A 17370-nucleotide genomic window follows, 5' to 3' on the forward strand; every position below is an offset into this window, starting at 1 on the left:
TAGGCAGTATCTATCTTACCCCTCGTGAGATAAGCCTCTACATCCTTACATTTGTCCTCTAGCCATCCCTGCTTAGCCATTTTGCACTTTCCGTCGATCTCATTTTTGAGACGTTTGTATTCCTTTTTGTCTGCTTCACTTACTGCATTTTTGTATTTTCTCCTTTCATCAATTAAATTCAATATCTCTTCTGTTACCCAAGGACTTCTACTAGCCCTCGTCTTTTTACCTACTTGATCCTCTGCTGCCTTCACTATTTCATTCCTCAAAGCTACCCATTCTTCTTCTACTGTATTTCTTTCCCCCACTCCTGTCAATCGTTCCCTTATGCTCTCCCTGAAACTCTGTACAACCTCTGGTTCTTTCAGTTTATCCAGGTCCCATCTCCTTAAATTCCCACCTTTTTGCAGTTTCTTCAGTTTTAATCTACAAGTTCATGTTACTATAAGTTTTATATTCATCCCCATCTACCTATCCAGCTCTGGACACAGTGTGAACTGGAGTTTTTCCACATATTCCATTGATTTTTATGGTACTCTGCATTTTGTTATGAGACTGGCATTTTTGCTTATGTTAGTTAATAAATTTCACAGAAATTCACGCACTCTGGAATCGATAATCATGCAAGACATAGAACATAAGTCAATCTATGTCGGTTTACAATATATCAAAAATATTTCCATGTGAAAGGTAATAAGCCAACCTCCCACTACTGATATGTAATAAGTGCACTAACACTATTCTTGTGATACTGTCATATTAAACACACAACAAGAGCTCTAAAAGAACACAATACCTGTAATTAACCATCATTCCATAGGAATTATTTAAACCGCGAGCAGTTAAGTCAGCTCTCCAATTAAGACGCCACATTACAGCCCCATTTCGGAGATGGAAATTTGCTGGAACAACAAAAAGTCCATTAACACCAAGATTGCTGCAAGGACTGCATGTACAATGTTATACTACATTAGAGCTTACCACAATCACTTTTTGTGAATCATATTATAAATACACAGCAAGCCTGAATTTTCCATTCACAACAAAATTAAACAATAAACGTCTGGCTCCCCATCCTAGCAAGCAAAGAGCCCCCAAAATTAGCTGATCCCAGTTAGAAACAACATGAGAGAGAAAAATCCTAGACTACACAGAACTCCCTATACACCAAGATGTAGCCCTAGAAACAGACTTAAATCCTGGTCACTTTTATGGAAAATCAGCAAAGACCTGCAGGGTTTGGTTAGTTAGTTACGTGTTCCATTGATCAATAGCACGGAAAAACCGTTATAATGTATAACGTGTCAAATGCACAAGAAATGCGCAGAGGAAACAAGTTTTTTTTCCCTTTCTTTTACATTATAGAGTTATACCTAAATATTTCTATTATCTATCCCATTCCCTGAAATGGCATAAAATGCATATATTATATCTCCAGATTTATTTACTCATATTCAATAATTCATTTATGGTATAGAAGGAGTTGTCAAGGAGGTATGATTTCAATTTGTTTTTGAAACTATTACTGCTGTCAGTCAAACATTTTATTCCATCTGGTAATTTATCAAAAAGTTTTATAGCAGCATATTGTACCCCTTTCTGTGCCAAAGATAGGTTAAGTAAAGGATAGTGTAAGTCTTTCTTTTTTCTGGTATTGTAATCATGAATGTCGCTGTTGACTTTAAACTGGTCCATGTTGTTGAGAACAAATTTCATTACTGAGTAAATGTAATGAGAAGCAGTTGTAAGAACTCCTAACCTTTTAAACATATGCCTACAAGATGTGCAACTATGAATCCCACACATTATTCTAACCACTTTCTTTTGAGCAGTGAATACCTTTTGCCTAAGTGTTGAGTTGCCCCAGAATATTATTCCGTATGACATCAGAGAGTGGAAGTATGCAAAGTATGTTAGCTTACTAATTTCTACATCCTCAAAATTGGCAATTATTCCGATTGCAAAAGTTGCTGAACCTAGTCACTTTCGGAGATCCAAAATATGAATTTTCCAATTAAGATTCTCATCTATTTGTACACCCAGAAACTTAGTATGCTCTACCCTGGCTACTGACTTCTGTTGATGTGTTATATTTATTGAAGGAACTGTACTTTTTCCAGCAGAAAATTGGATGTACTGTGTTTTTTCAAAGTTTAGAGCAAGCCCATGTGCAGAGAACCAATTAATGACTTTTCCAAAGATCTTATTTGTATCATTTTCAATTGGACTTTCTCTTACTGGATTAATAATGATGCTTGTATAGTCAGCAAACAGTATCAGTTCGGCTTCCTGTTTAAGATAGGAAGGGAGGTCGTTCACACATATCAAGAACAGAAGGGGACCCATGAGTGAACCCTGTGGAACACCTAATGTAATTTCACCCCAGTCAGATGAAGTGGCAAACTTATGTAAATCTGTTGACCCATATAAGGAAAATTTGTGTGTCCTGTTCTATATGTATGACTTAAACCACTCATATGCTATTCCATTTATACCACAAAATTGCAATTTCTGTAACATAATGTCATGGTTCGAACAATCAAACGCTTTGGACAAGTCACAGAAAATTCCTATTCGTGACATTTTACTATTTAAAGACTCTATTATGTGGACACTGAAATTATATATTGCTGTCTCAGTGGAACAGCATTTTTGAAATCTGAACTGTGATTTACTACATATCCCATTACTGTTGAGATGGCTAACCACTCTTGAGTGCATTACTTTCTCAAAGATTTTTGAGAATGCTGTAAGCAAGGATACTGGCAGGTAATTATTGACATCTGTGGTTTCTCCCTTTTTGTAGAGAGGCCTGACAATGGCATATTTTAACCTGTCTGGAAAATACCCTGAGTCAGTGATGCATTACATATGTGACTCAAAACATCAGCTGTAATTGCTCCACATTGTTTGAATAACTTGTTAGAGATGTCATCTACTCCAACAGAACATTTATTTCTCAAAGATTTAATAATTTTACTTATTTCACAAGAGATTGTTATATGAAACTTAATCTGACTAAAAGTTTTCAAAACTGACTCTTCCATGTACTGCCTGGCTTTTTCTTTTGAACTATTCTCACCAATTTTTTTCTCCTACACTTAAGAAGTGATTGTTAAATACATTCGCTACCTGTGTACTGTTGGTTAAAATGTTCTCATTCTCTTTAACAGTATCACTACCTACCCCAGTGGTTACTTTTCCTGTCTCCCTTCTAACAACATTCCATATTGATTTGATTTCATTGCTGGAGTTGTTAATTTCTTCTCTAACATACATATTTCTTGATTTCCTTACAACTTTTCTCAGTATGTTACAATAATTTTTATAGTGTAAAACTACTTCTGGATCTTTACTAGTTCTTGCTGTCTCATCCAGTTTTCTTTTTCTTTCCGAAGACACTTTAATACCTGTAGTAATCCAAGGTTTCTTTGAAAAGTTTGTGGTATTACATTTAGTAATTTTCTTTGGAAAACAATGTTCTAAAAGGGATATAAATTTATCAAGAAATATGCTGCATTTATCATTTTATTTTGTTCATTATATACATCTCCCCAATTAACATTTCTTAAGCTTTCTCTGAAGTGCTGTATAGATAACGGGATGAGTGACCTCAACACTTTCACTTACTGTATTTACTCGAATCTAAGCCGCACTCGAATCTAAGCCGCACCTGAATAATGAGACTCGAAATCAAGGGAAAAAAATTTCCCGAATCTGGGCTGCTCCTGAAGTTTGAGACTCGAAATTTAAGGAGAGAGAAGTTTTAGACCGCCCCTACAAATCGAAACAAAGTTGGTCCAGTGTAACATGAAACACAACTGAGGTCGAATGGATGAAGATACAGCTACAGTAGTTTGGTTCGAGTCGTAAGCTTAACAGTTAAGCTTTACCAAGTAGCCATTGGTATGTGCTAGGTGCTCCATCCGTAGTTATACTGGTACCCTTCCTTTTTCACGTGCCTTGTCTGGTTTGAATCGATAGCTTATTTTGCTTTGATCTGTGCCGTTCTCTTTGTTATAGGTCACGTCACTCTAAGCTGAAAATGCATTATTTTACTGTGTCATGCATTGTTTGTCGCATTCTGATAATGAATGTTTACGACCTGTCGCCGCTCACAGCATGGCTTGCTTTTGTGCACACTACTGCCGCTTACAATAAAAAAAAAAGAGAGGAATTGTCTCATAAGCGAAACAATGGCAAGAGACTGTTATTTGTTGTTACACTGCTGCTTTCTCTGATAATGATCAACAAGAACCAAATAACAGGCTGCGTATGATAGAAGATGTTCTGAACGAGAGTTTAGCGAAAAATTTTCTCCATTTGAAAACTTTGCAGATGACTCTTTAGTACATTACATTCTGCACAGAAATTAGAGTCATCTTAGATTTAAAAATCTAGTCAGTTGTCGTGCCTCATTTCTGACTGTATCACTATTCAGCATAAGAATAATACGATTATAAACATGACATGATATGTATATTCTTCCGCATTTGCTGCTGTCTGACTCTAGTTTCGTAGTTTATTAGGCAGACAGGATTTAAATGAGATAGCAGCAAAGATGAAAGAATACATGGCATAATGTTTACATTCTTCCAGCTTTCCTTTTAATTTATCTACTGACGCGGAGGTTTTGGCGCCAGTATTTTTCTTTCTACCTGCAAAGCATGCCTGTGTAGCGCTACATATATTCGATGGCAGAAGTTAGTTGTGGCGGCACCTACCAACATTTTTCAGAACTTCTGCTTACTTTGCACTCGATTCCAAGCTGCAGGCAGTTTTATGGATTACAAAAACTGGAAAAAAAGTGCGGCTTAGATTCGAGTAAATCCGGTAATGGTTTCTGAAGTGTACACCCCGTTAGGTTTTGTAAGTTAAATCAGTTGTGCATCATGGTCAGATAATCCATTTGCCACAGGGAAAGCATGTGTTTGTTCTACATCCTCTTGCTGTACAAATACATTATCTATTAGAGTACTATTGTCCTGAGCTATACGTGTAGGGAAATTGATCACTGATTCTAAGTTATATGTTGTTAACAACACTTCTAGTTCACTTTTCCTATCAGAATTGCTTAGAAAGTTAACACTGAAGTCATCACAGATTAATAACTTCTTCTTTCTGTCTGACAGACAGCATAATAGGGAGATGATGATGATGTTTGGTTTGTGGGGCGCTCAACTGCGTGGTTATCAGCGCCCGTACAATTATCCAATCTTTCCTCAGTCCAATTTTGCCACTTTCCTGGATGATGATGAAATGATGAGGACAACACAAACACCCAGTCATCTCGAGGCAGGTGAAAATCCCTGACCCCGCCGGGAATCGAACCCGGGACCCCGTGCTCGGGAAGCGAGAACGCTACCGCGAGACCACGAGCGGCGGACAGCATAATAGGGAGTCAAACTTTTTTATGAATAGCTCCCAATCTCCTAGAGGAGACCTGTACACTGTTGCTAATATCAACACAACATTATCTAGCTGAAGTTCACATGCACAAACCTCAAAGTGCTGATCTACACTAAATTTGCTTACTTTAACAGTTCTGAATTTATACCCTTGTTTTATGAAAATGGCAACTCCTTTGATATTCATACTAGATCTACAAGTGTAAGATGCTAAATTATACCCATTTATACTGACACTTTCCATCCCCACAGTTACATGGTGCTCAGACTGACAAAGTATATCAATCTCATTCTTAATTTTGAGATAATCTAAACACATTATCAGCTCATCTACTTTATTTTTTGTTCCCCTGATATATTGGTGAAGTAAGCTGATACCACCCTTAGCCTTATCCCTATTTGCTGTGCATGAACTTTCTTTTCTTCTATTGTTCTCAGTTGTTGTCTGTCTGGAATTTGGCTTTAACCTAAAAAAAACTGTCTGCCTGGTCCCAATAACCACAGGGATCACCCCTTGTGTGACTGTGGCCCCCCTTACAGTATCTGCTAATAGAGAAGCTAACTCATCTTTCCCCTTTCTATTAAGGTGCAGGCCATGTGTAGTGTAACCCCACCTATCAATAGCATCAACTGGAACAACACTCATGTGAGACTTTGTCAGTGTCTGGAGCATCCCGTTCAGCTCAGTGTTAACAAGCCTTACAGCAGTGTTTATCCAGGGCTGATCATGGCGCTGAAAGACCTCCACAAACCCCACATTCATGTGCTCAGTTTCTGCTCCTATTTTATCCTGGTCACTCCTAATACTGTATCTTGAATTCATAGCCAGGCTGTTTCCTGCTCCCCCAACTATAATTACCTGATCTTCCTTCTCAAAGTCCTTGCATAGCTGACCTAAGTTTTCTGTCACCTGGCTAAGGCTAGCACTTGGTTGCATAAAACTTGTGACCTGATACTCTGTCCCTAATTTCTCCTGAAGCTGTTGGCCCACACCCCTCCCATGACTGCTACCTATAAGCAGAATTTTTCTTTTCCTGTTCTGGTTTGATCCCGACCTGTCTTTTTTCTTTAAGCTAGTATTCTGCTTCAACCTACATTCAACTACATCTCAATGTGGCCGGCAGTCGCAAGTTTGTTTACATACTTAGGCATAAATTTTGTACGAGCGAAGATATTTGTTTTTGACTAGACTTAGCACTTCAAAGTTAAATTAATTCATGTCTCTCATCCAGAATTTGAGTGGTTTCATTGAAAGTTTCTCAAACAAGTTTATAGGTTTGTTTACATTAGTGTTTAGGTATGTATTAGTACAGGTTACAAAACTATTGTGTTGTTGAAGTTATTTTCTACTTTTGTGTTACGTTTTACTATCAAACCATGTGTGACAAGCTGGTGGTTGCCGTAGAAATTTGAAAGAGGGGATGTTCTGTATAGACAATATGTTGTGGTTTCATTGGGGTGAGTGCAGCGGATAGGAAACGAGGGTAGATAATGAGGCTCTTCCATGGCAATGTAGACTATGTAGAAAGGACATAAAAATCGTGGAACAAGAGGCAAAGATTTGTGCCCTTAAGACTGAATTAGAAATCGCGAATTTGGTATTATGTAAACTAAGGGAGGAAAAGGACTCTGGGCACTGGGAAAAGGTAGCAAGCAAAGGGCGAAAAAGGGAAACAATTGACAAAACCTCTGAAATTCAGTTAGAAAATCAGTTTGACTTGCTATCTGAAGTTGACTCGAAGACAGCTTGGAATCAACTATGAGCTGTAAGTGGACATAAGAACTGATACTTGGAGGACAACACCAATAAGAAGATCAATGGATTCCAACTCCCAAGCAAATTGTGGACAACTTTGAATTTCCTACCTGACAGTCCTAAACATGATTGTGGGGAAATCCAATCAATGGACAAATTACTTATGTGTGACATGCATGATTATGAGGGTGATCTGAAGGACCTAGAGAGACTCTTCGATTCAGCCACAGAGGGACTCAATAATATCTGAAATATTGTATAGTATTACACGAACATAAACTAAAACTAAACTCCATCCGAACAGGCTTAGGAAGGCCCAATGGTATCGACCAGCCCCCATGTCATCCTCAGCCCACAGGCATCACTGGATGCGGATATAGAGGGGCATGCGGTCAGCACACCACTCTCCCTGCCGTATGTCAGTTTACCAGACCGGAGCTGCTACTTCTCAATCAAGTAGCTCCTCAGTTTGCCTCACAAGGGCTGTGTGCATTATACAAAAATACAGGGTGTTTCAAAAATGACCGGTATATTTGAAACAGTAATAAAAACTAAACGAGCAGCGATAGAAATACACCGTTTGTTGCAATATGCTTGGGGCAACAGTACATTTTCAGGCAGACAAACTTAAGAAATTACAGTAGTTACAATTTTCAACAACAGATGGCACTGCGGTCTGGGAAACTCTATAGTACGATATTTTCCACATATCCACCATGCGTAGCAATAATATGGCGTAGTCTCTGAATGAAATTACCCAAAACCTTTGACAACGTGTCTGGCGGAATGGCTTCACATGTAGATGAGATGTACTGCTTCAGCTGTTCAATTGTTTCTGGATTCTGGCGGTACACCTGGTCTTTCAAGTGTCCCCACAAAAAGAAGTAACAGGGGTTCATGTCTGGCGAATAGGGAGGCCAATCCACGCCGCCTCCTGTATGTTTCGGATAGCCCAAAGCAATCAAACGATCATCGAAATATTCATTCAGGAAATTAAAGACGTCGGCCGTGCGATGTGGCCGGGCACCATCTTGCATAAACCACGAGGTGTTCGCAGTGTCGTCTAAGGCAGATTGTACCGCCACAAATTCACGAAGAATGTCCAGATAGCGTGATGCAGTAATCGTTTCGGATCTGAAAAATGGGCCAATGATTCCTTTGGAAGAAATGGCGGCCCAGACCAGTACTTTTTGAGGATGCAGGGATGATGGGACTGCAACATGGGACTTTTCGGTTCCCCATATGCGCCAGTTCTGTTTATTGACGAAGCCGTCCAGGTAAAAATAAGCTTCGTCAGTAAACCAAATGCTGCCCACATGCATATCGCCGTCATCAATCCTGTGCACTATATCGTTAGCGAATGTCTCTCGTGCAGCAATGGTAGCAGCGCTGAGGGGTTGCCGCGTTTGAATTTTGTATGGATAGAGGTGTAAACTCTGGCGCATGAGACGATACGTGGACATTGGCGTCATTTGGACCGCAGCTGCAACACGGCGAACGGAAACCCGAGGCCGCTGTTGGATCACCTGCTGCACTAGCTGCGCGTTGCCCTCTGTGGTTGCCGTACGCGGTCGCCCTACCTTTCCAGCACGTTCATCCGTCACGTTCCCAGTCCGTTGAAATTTTTCAAACAGATCCTTTATTGTATCGCTTTTCTGTCCTTTGGTTATATTAAACCTCCGTTGAAAACTTCGTCTTGTTGCAACAACACTGTGTTCTAGGCGGTGAAATTCCAACACCAGAAAAATCCTCTGTTCTAAGGAATAAACCATGTTGTCTACAGCACACTTGCACGTTATGAACAGCACACGCTTACAGCAGAAAGACGACGTACAGAATGGCGCACCCACAGACTGCGTTGTCTTCTATATCTTTCACATCACTTGCAGCGCCATCTGTTGTTGAAAATTGTAACTACTGTAATTTCGAAAGTTTGTCCGCCTGAAAATGTACTGTTGTCCCAAGCATATTGCAACAAACGGTGTATTTCTATCGCTGCTCGTTTAGTTTTTATTGCTGTTTCAAATATACCGGTCATTTTTGAAACACCCTGTAAGTACGTAATATTATAACTCAGTATAGAGCTATCAGAATATTTCAGATAATACATAATGTGATGAATGCCTTTGTAAACACTGAATGAATTAATGAATTAATGAATAAGTAAATAAATAAATAAATAAATGGGCCCTACCCCTCCTACTGGTATTAAATTGGTAGAAGGCAGACCTCCAAGTGAGCCTGTGGTGAAGACGGTATGCCAGAACATACTCTCCAGGGGTGTCCACTGTACATCAATGTTGCTGACACTGATCGGCAGCAACTCAGTCAACACAGATGACTCGATGTCAAGGGAATACTGCATTGTGAGACAGAATGGCAAATCTTGGACAACACCGGTCATGCTATTTCAAGAAAGGCTTGGGTAGTTCATTACCATATCAATCAAGCCCTGTCCTCAGTGCTATGAGAGGTTGTGACAGAAATCGTGAAGCAATGCCGTGAAAGCAGCTGAGGTCAACAGTTGGCTCAGAAGAACTACCAATTCTGCACGCTCGGTCACCGTAACACCAGCAGAGAGATAAACAGCTCTGGGCTGTGTCTCGCCATCTACAAACAGGGTGGCATGGGATGGCATGTGGCTGCTCTCCTTACCGGCAACAACAATGTTCCCTCGGAACAGGGGATCATCCCCTGCAACCAGGGAACCTTCAAATAATGGAAGAGGCAGATGCAACCACAACACCATCCACAGTGCCCAAGGAACTAGCAAGGCATGCCTATGAATCAGGGAACAATGGATTATATTGTGGAATATGACAGACAAGAACTGAAGTTGTTATAATAATAGATTTGGTAGTATGTGTAGTTTTTTAATTGCAAAAGTAGTTTCTTTAATTGTTTCATTACTTATTCATATTTATATTATTATTATTATTATTATTATTATTATTGTTATTGTTATTATTATTATTGACTTTTTTTTCTCAGACTTAAGTCTGGTTAAAAATGGAACGTGACGCGGACCTCGATCAAGCGTGACTTCCTTGTAACTGTATGGTATATGTTATATTGCATTTAGGAACTTTCGGGTAATTGAACATGTATCAATAATTACAGATTTTTGTAGTTGTATATATATGTTTGGATGTAGCTGTATTGCATTGATGTACTGGTGGATATTGTGAGGTATGACTCCTGTAGTTGATAGTATAATTGGGATAATGTCGACTTTATCTTGATGCCACATGTCCTTGACTTCCTCAGCCAGTTGGATGTATTTTTCAATTTTTTCTCCTGTTTTCTTCTGTATATTTGTTGTGTTGGGTATGGATATTTCAATTAGTTGTGTTAATTTCTTCTTTTTATTGGTGAGTATGATGTCAGGTTTGTTATGTGGTGTTGTTTTATCTGTTATAATCGTTCTGTTCCAGTATAATTTGTACTCATCAATCTCCAGTACATTTTGTGGTGTGTACTTGTATGTGGGAACGTGTTGTTTTATTAGTTTATGTTTTATGGCAAGTTGTTGATGTATTATTTTTGCTACATTGTCATGTCTTCTGGGGTATTCTGTATTTGCTAGTATTGTACATCCGCTTGTGATGTGATCTACTGTTTCTATTTGTTGTTTGCAAAGTCTGCATTTATCTGCTGTGGTATTGGGATCTTTAATAATATGCTTGCTGTAATATCTGGTGTTTATTGTTTGATCCTGTATTGCAATCATGAATCCTTCCGTCTCACTGTATATATTGCCGTTTCTTAGCCATGTGTTGGATGCGTCTTGATCTATGTGTGGCTGTGTTAGATGATACGGGTGCTTGCCGTGTAGTGTTTTCTTTTTCCCATTTACTTTCTTTGTATCTGTTGATGTTATGTGATCTAAAGGGTTGTAGAAGCGGTTATGAAATTGCAATGGTGTAGCTGATGTATTTATATGAGTGATTGCTTTGTGTATTTTGCTAGTTTCTGCTCGTTCTAGAAAGAATTTTCTTAAATTGTCTACCTGTCCATAATGTAGGTTTTTTATATCTATAAATCCCCTTCCACCTTCCTTTCTGCTTAATGTGAATCTTTCTGTTGCTGAATGTATGTGATGTATTCTATATTTGTGGCATTGTGATCGTGTAAGTGTATTGAGTGCTTCTAGGTCTGTGTCACTCCATTTCACTACTCCAAATGAGTAGGTCAATACTGGTATAGCATAAGTATTTATAGCTTTTGTCTTGTTTCTTGCTGTCAATTCTGTTTTCAGTATTTTTGTTAGTCTTTGTCTATATTTTTCTTTTAGTTCTTCTTTAATATTTGTATTATCTATTCCTATTTTTTGTCTGTATCCTAGGTATTCATAGGCATCTGTTTTTTCCATCGCTTCTATGCAGTCGCTGTGGTTATCCAATATGTAATCTTCTTGTTTAGTGTGTTTGCCCTTGACTATGCTATTTTTCTTACATTTGTCTGTTCCAAAAGCCATATTTATATCATTGCTGAATACTTCTGTTATCTTTAGTAATTGGTTGAGTTGTTGATTTGTTGCTGCCAGTAGTTTTAGATCATCCATGTATAGCAAATGTGTGATTTTGTGTGGGTATGTTCCAGTAATATTGTATCCATAATTTGTATTATTTAGCATGTTGGATAGTGGGTTCAGAGCAAGACAGAACCAGAAAGGACTTAATGAGTCTCCTTGGTATATTCCACGCTTAATCTGTATTGGCTGTGATGTGATGTTATCTGAATTTGTTTGGATATTAAGTGTGGTTTTCCAGTTTTTCATTACTGTGTTTAGAAACTGTATCAATTTAGGATCTACTTTGTATATTTCCAATATCTGTAGTAACCATGAGTGGGGTACACTATCAAAGGCTTTTTGGTAATCAATGTATGCGTAGTGTAGGGACCTTTGTTTAGTTTTAGCTTGACATGTCACCTCTGTATCTATTATCAGTTGCTCTTTACATCCTCGTGCTCCTTTGCAGCATTCTTTTTGTTCTTCATTTATAATTTTGTTCTGTGTTGTATGTGTCATTAATTTCTGTGTGATGACTGAAGTTAATATTTTGTATATTGTTGGTAGGCATGTTATGGGGCAATTTTTAGCGGGGTTTGCTGTGTCTGCTTGATCTTTAGGTTTCAGATAGGTTATTCCATGTGCAAGTGTATCAGGGAATGTGTATGGGTCTGCAATGTAACTGTTAAATAATTTAGTTAGATGTGAATGTGTTGAGGTGAACTTCTTTAGCCAGTAATTTGCTATTTTATCATTTCCAGGGGCTTTCCAATTGTGTGTAGAATTAATTGCTCGGGTGACTTCATGTTGCAAAATTATCACTTCAGGCATTTGTGGTATCATCTTGTATGTGTCTGTTTCTGCTTGTATCCACCGTGCATGCCTGTTATGTTGTACCGGGTTTGACCATATGCTGCTCCAGAAGTGTTCCATGTCTGTTATGTTTGGTGGATTGTCTATTTTAATGTGTGTGTTATCCATTGTTTGGTAAAATCTCTTTTGGTTTGTGTTGAATGTTTGGTTTTGTTTCCTTCTATTTTCACTTTTTTTGTATCTTCTAAGTCGTTTGGCCAATGCTTGCAATTTCTGCTTTTTTTCATCTAATTGCTCTATTGCTTCTTGTTGTGAGATTTTACCTAACCTTTTTCGTTTTTTGTCTGATATTTCATTTCTTATAAATTGTGTTAGCTGTCCGATGTCTTTTCTCAGTTGTTCTATTCTGATCTGTAGCCTGTGTTGCCATGCTGGTTTTGTGGGTTTCTTCTGTGTGTTGGTTTGTTCTGATCTCTGCCTAGTGTGTATATTTAGTGTAGTGAGTGCTCCTATATAAACCAGTAGTTGTAACTCTTCCATAGTTGTGTTTTCATTTATTTTGTTGTGTATGATTGTGTTGATAGTTTTTATTGTTGTTTCGACTTGTGGGTTATTTGGCAGTCTATGCAAGAATGGTCTAATGTCTGTATTTGTGTCTTTGTATTCTATATATGTCAGCTGAAATTTCTCTTCTATATCTAACACGTGTGGCTCTTCGTGTTCTATTTGTGCTTGTTCTGGTGGCTGTCTTAAGATTTCGTTTTCCTCTAATTGTTTAATTGATGCGTGTTGGTCTTTGTTTGTTTGCTCTGGGATGTTTGAGTCCATTACTGTGTTTTCTTCTTCTTCTGATTGCACATTATTTTGTTCCAGTATTTGTTGTACTTGTTGTTTGATGTTTTCTAATTCTGACTGGGGTATCCTGTTATTTTTGATTATTACACGGATCTGATCAGCTAGTCGTTGTTCTGTTAAAAATTTTAATTCCGGGTATCTGGTAATAAATGTTGTGTATACTTGTGATCTGTATCCAGTTGTGTTGGTTCCTAGGTTTGTTGCTGGGTAATAACAGAACATGAGGTGTCGATTAACTTCATCTGACCATCTCATCCTCTGTCTTTGTTTTCCTTCTAGGGTGGTCGCAGGAAGCATATCCTGCAAAACACCTCTATTTGGATTTAAATCATTTTCCAGTTGGCTAGCAGTGTCGTTACCATTGTGGGCGGGCATAGGGTTCAAGCGTCGTCCCCGACCATGACGGCGCTTGTCCGAGGCTTCTTTAGTTCTGTCCTGAACCAAGTAATCACACTAAAAGGGGGGTTAGCCCTATTAGTGGTTTGTTCTTTTCGTCGCCTTTTACGACTGGCAGAACATACCGGAGGCCTATTCTTTTCCCGGGCCTCCACGGGGGTTATTATTATTATTATTATTATTATTATTATTATTATCATCCACACCTGCAGTCCCGGTACACAATGAAATCTGTACCACAGTATCATAAGATGTTGCTAGAGGAGCCAAAACAAAATGGTGCAAACTGCTGATAAAGATGATTTCTTTAGCCATATGGATTGGTCCTACACAATTACAACATATCTGCAGTTTCCACAAATGAACTATTGAATGACAGATACTTCACTCTATCAGTGGGCTATGTCACCTCAGTGGGCTATGGCACCTCTAGCATCACACTATTGTACTTTGGTGGAGACACTTAGTAGGTGGCAGGACTGCAGATATTTACTGGCAAACAAACAAAAAATTAAATATGTAACTTTATTTTTTCAATTTTAACTCATCTGTAGAGGCCCAAGGTGGTTAAACTCTACAATGGCAGGGTTGAGGTGGTGGATCATTGTTATGATGATGACTGGAGGTCACTCACAGAAACATCACTATTAGTCATACATTTTACTGAAGAACAAACTGCAACACTCGTAACAATGCTCTGTGGTGGCAACACGACCCTGGGCACGGCTGAGGGCAGTGATTATGGCAGCACTGTTAAGACAGGTGGCCAGCAGCTCATGACGACGCTGATCACTGGATGAGGATGCTGACACACACAGGCCACAGCACCACGTATACTGCCTGGGCATGGCTCAAGGCTGAGCCGTGCTGGTAGGTGTAGAAATCCACTGTAATTCTCACAGAGAAAGATAGCCTTTCATCAGTGTTGTCCACCTCTGCAAGTGGAGACATCTGCATCAGTATTTCCACCCACACATAGGTGTTCGAGCAGCTGCACCATCCTGATCTCAAGCATCTACCCTCCAGTGCAGTAGGATGACTGTGACTGATGTGAGCCCACAGGTGGCTCACCGGCTCGAAGGCATTAAGTCCACAGTGGCAAACTTAGTGCCAGCAGTAGGCTTGCAGCTGTGGATGCCAACTCTCACAGCAGCTGCTTGCCAGAAGATGTTGCCCCGTTGACTGGTGTACACCTACCCTTACAGATGGTGCCGCCAGACGGCAGCCACCTCAGCTAAAAATGATAGGTATTCGTACTAGTTTGGTGCCTACTTGTTTTGCTGAAGCACCACTTCTGACCACACATGCAAAAAAAAAAAAAACTGCTCACAGGTGTAGTAACTGCTCTGCCAATGCTGCAGTGGCCCTGCCTTCCTGCTATATCAACATTATTATATTGTTGATCACTGGGTTAGACCACCATGTGGATACTGACCAGTGGCAGTGATGCAGGTGACATAACAATGTTTTGATCTGCTTCACACGCGCTCACTACCATAGTGTTTTGCAACAGCTGTGGCAGCATTGCTATTTTAGACAGTAGTGTCAAATAATAGTGCCGGTGCTACAGATTCTTCCATAGCTTCTTGGCAGGGCAAACTCATAATTACAAATGAAAACAACAGTATTATGGATGTTCTATAATATTAATCTATTTTGTTAACTAGTTTTCAGCTGATGAGGCCACCATCAGAATTTAACTAGCTATCATCATCAAAGAGGGTAAGATACTGATTAACAACACTGAAAAAGATGTTACACATTCAAAGTGAGGTAAAAACAAAGAGTAAATGTTTTTGTACTTCCCTGTCAATGTCTGACATCTTTTTCACTATTGTTCACCAGTATTTTACTCTCCTTGATAATGATAGTTTAAATCCAACAATTGCCTTGTAAGCCAAACACTGGTTAACAGTAGCTTTTGATTAATGTGTCAGTGAGAAGTAGCTTGATGAAACTTTGACCATACATAGAAAGAACTGCTCAAGTATTGTACAGGAGGTAACTGACAGCAATATGCAATCAGACAAAAAGAAATGACACTTATGGAAAGACAATAATTACAAAGAAGTCACCACAATGTATGGTGGTCCCCTGGACATTACAAAAGGCAGGACAGAGTTCTCAACAGGGTGTGTGATCGCCACGGATAGCAGTGCTTGCTTTTCAAGGTGCTCCCTTGCTGGACACAAAGTTTGTTAAGAATTCTTGTGAAAGAGCTTTCCATTTCTCATCCAGCATGGTTGACAGCTGTTTGGTGGTTGTTGGTGCATGTGGACATGCTGCAATACAACTAAACACATTCCACATTTGTTCGATGGGATTTAAGTTTGGAGAATGGGCGGGCCAGTCCATTCTCCAAATATCCTCCCATTCCAAGAGTTCCTCCACCTGCACTGTTTGATGCAGTTGTACATTGTCATCCATAAAAATGAAGTCTGGAACGAATGCACCCTGGAAAGACACACATGGGGAAGTAGTATAGTGTTATAATAATGTCAACATGTGAGCGTATCATGCCCATTTGAGATCAGTATGCCCATGGAACATTGTGTGTTCCCACACCATAACACATGGTCCGTCAAACTGATCATGTTTGACAATGTTCCTGGGTGTATTACATACCCTCATATGGCATGAGGTGGGATCATCTAATGCACCCAGGAACATTGTCAAACATGACCATGTTCCGGGAGCATTACATACCCTCATATGGCAAGAGAATGCACCTAGGAACATTGTTGAGTGTGATTGTTTTGGTATTCCAGGTGTTATGGTGTTGGGAGACATACTATTGCAAGGGTGTACAGACCTCCTAATCTTTTAACATGGTACACTCATCAGTCAATGTTATTGTGACACTGTACTCCTTTCCCAGGTACAAAGCCTACAGTGCATTTGGCCCTGACTTCATTTTTATGGGTGACAATGGGCAACCACATTGAATAGTGCAGGTGGAGCAGCCCTTGTAATGAGAGGTTATTTGACAAATGGACTGGCATGCTCATTCCCCTGACTTAAATCCCAGTAAACAAGTGTGAGATGTGTTGGAGAAACATACTGCAGCATGTCCACATGCACCAACAAGCACCCAGCAGTTGTCAAACACACTGGTGGAGGAATGGACTGCCCTAGCACAATAATTTCTTATCAACCTTGGGGCCAGTAAGGGAGCACATTGCAGAGTGTGCCTTGCCATACCATGTACCACCTTTTGTTATGTCCAGGGGACCATCATAAATCATGGTGACTTCAGTGTAGAAGCACTGATAATATGTTGTAGATGATTTTGTACATGTTACTCATGACTGCCAATTGTGGCTATTTGCAAATGTACTTGTATTATGTTTCAGTATTTACAAAGAAGGCAATGGTTTGATAATGGAAATCATTTCTGAAATCTGAAACTAATCACCACAAATAAAGGATACTTCTCATCACAACTTTGACAGAATTATATAGAATAATTTAAAAGAGCAGATAAGTTACTGAATAAAAATTGTTCAGTAACTAACTCCATACTGAATCAACAGCCAAATGGGCAGGTTACGGAAGCATTAACAACTTCTCAGAAGTAAAGCACCTTAAGGCTGCTGAAAGAAGGATATGATATTCGCTGCTACTGCCAC

General features: G+C 39.3%; 1 protein-coding gene across 3 annotated transcripts in view; it reads right to left on the minus strand.

The window, feature by feature from the left end:
• Positions 1–17370, minus strand: part of LOC126184983 (malonyl-CoA decarboxylase, mitochondrial-like) — a 92992-nt gene that overhangs the window by 20885 nt on the left and 54737 nt on the right. For all 3 annotated transcript variants that reach the window (XM_049927687.1, XM_049927686.1, XM_049927685.1), the window contains one exon: positions 797–902. In XM_049927687.1, coding sequence (XP_049783644.1) covers positions 797–902 — 106 coding nt within the window. The remainder of the gene's footprint in view (positions 1–796; positions 903–17370) is intronic.

The sequence above is a fragment of the Schistocerca cancellata genome, chromosome 4 (assembly GCF_023864275.1).
Source record: "Schistocerca cancellata isolate TAMUIC-IGC-003103 chromosome 4, iqSchCanc2.1, whole genome shotgun sequence".
Taxonomy (NCBI): Eukaryota; Metazoa; Arthropoda; class Insecta; order Orthoptera; family Acrididae; genus Schistocerca; species Schistocerca cancellata.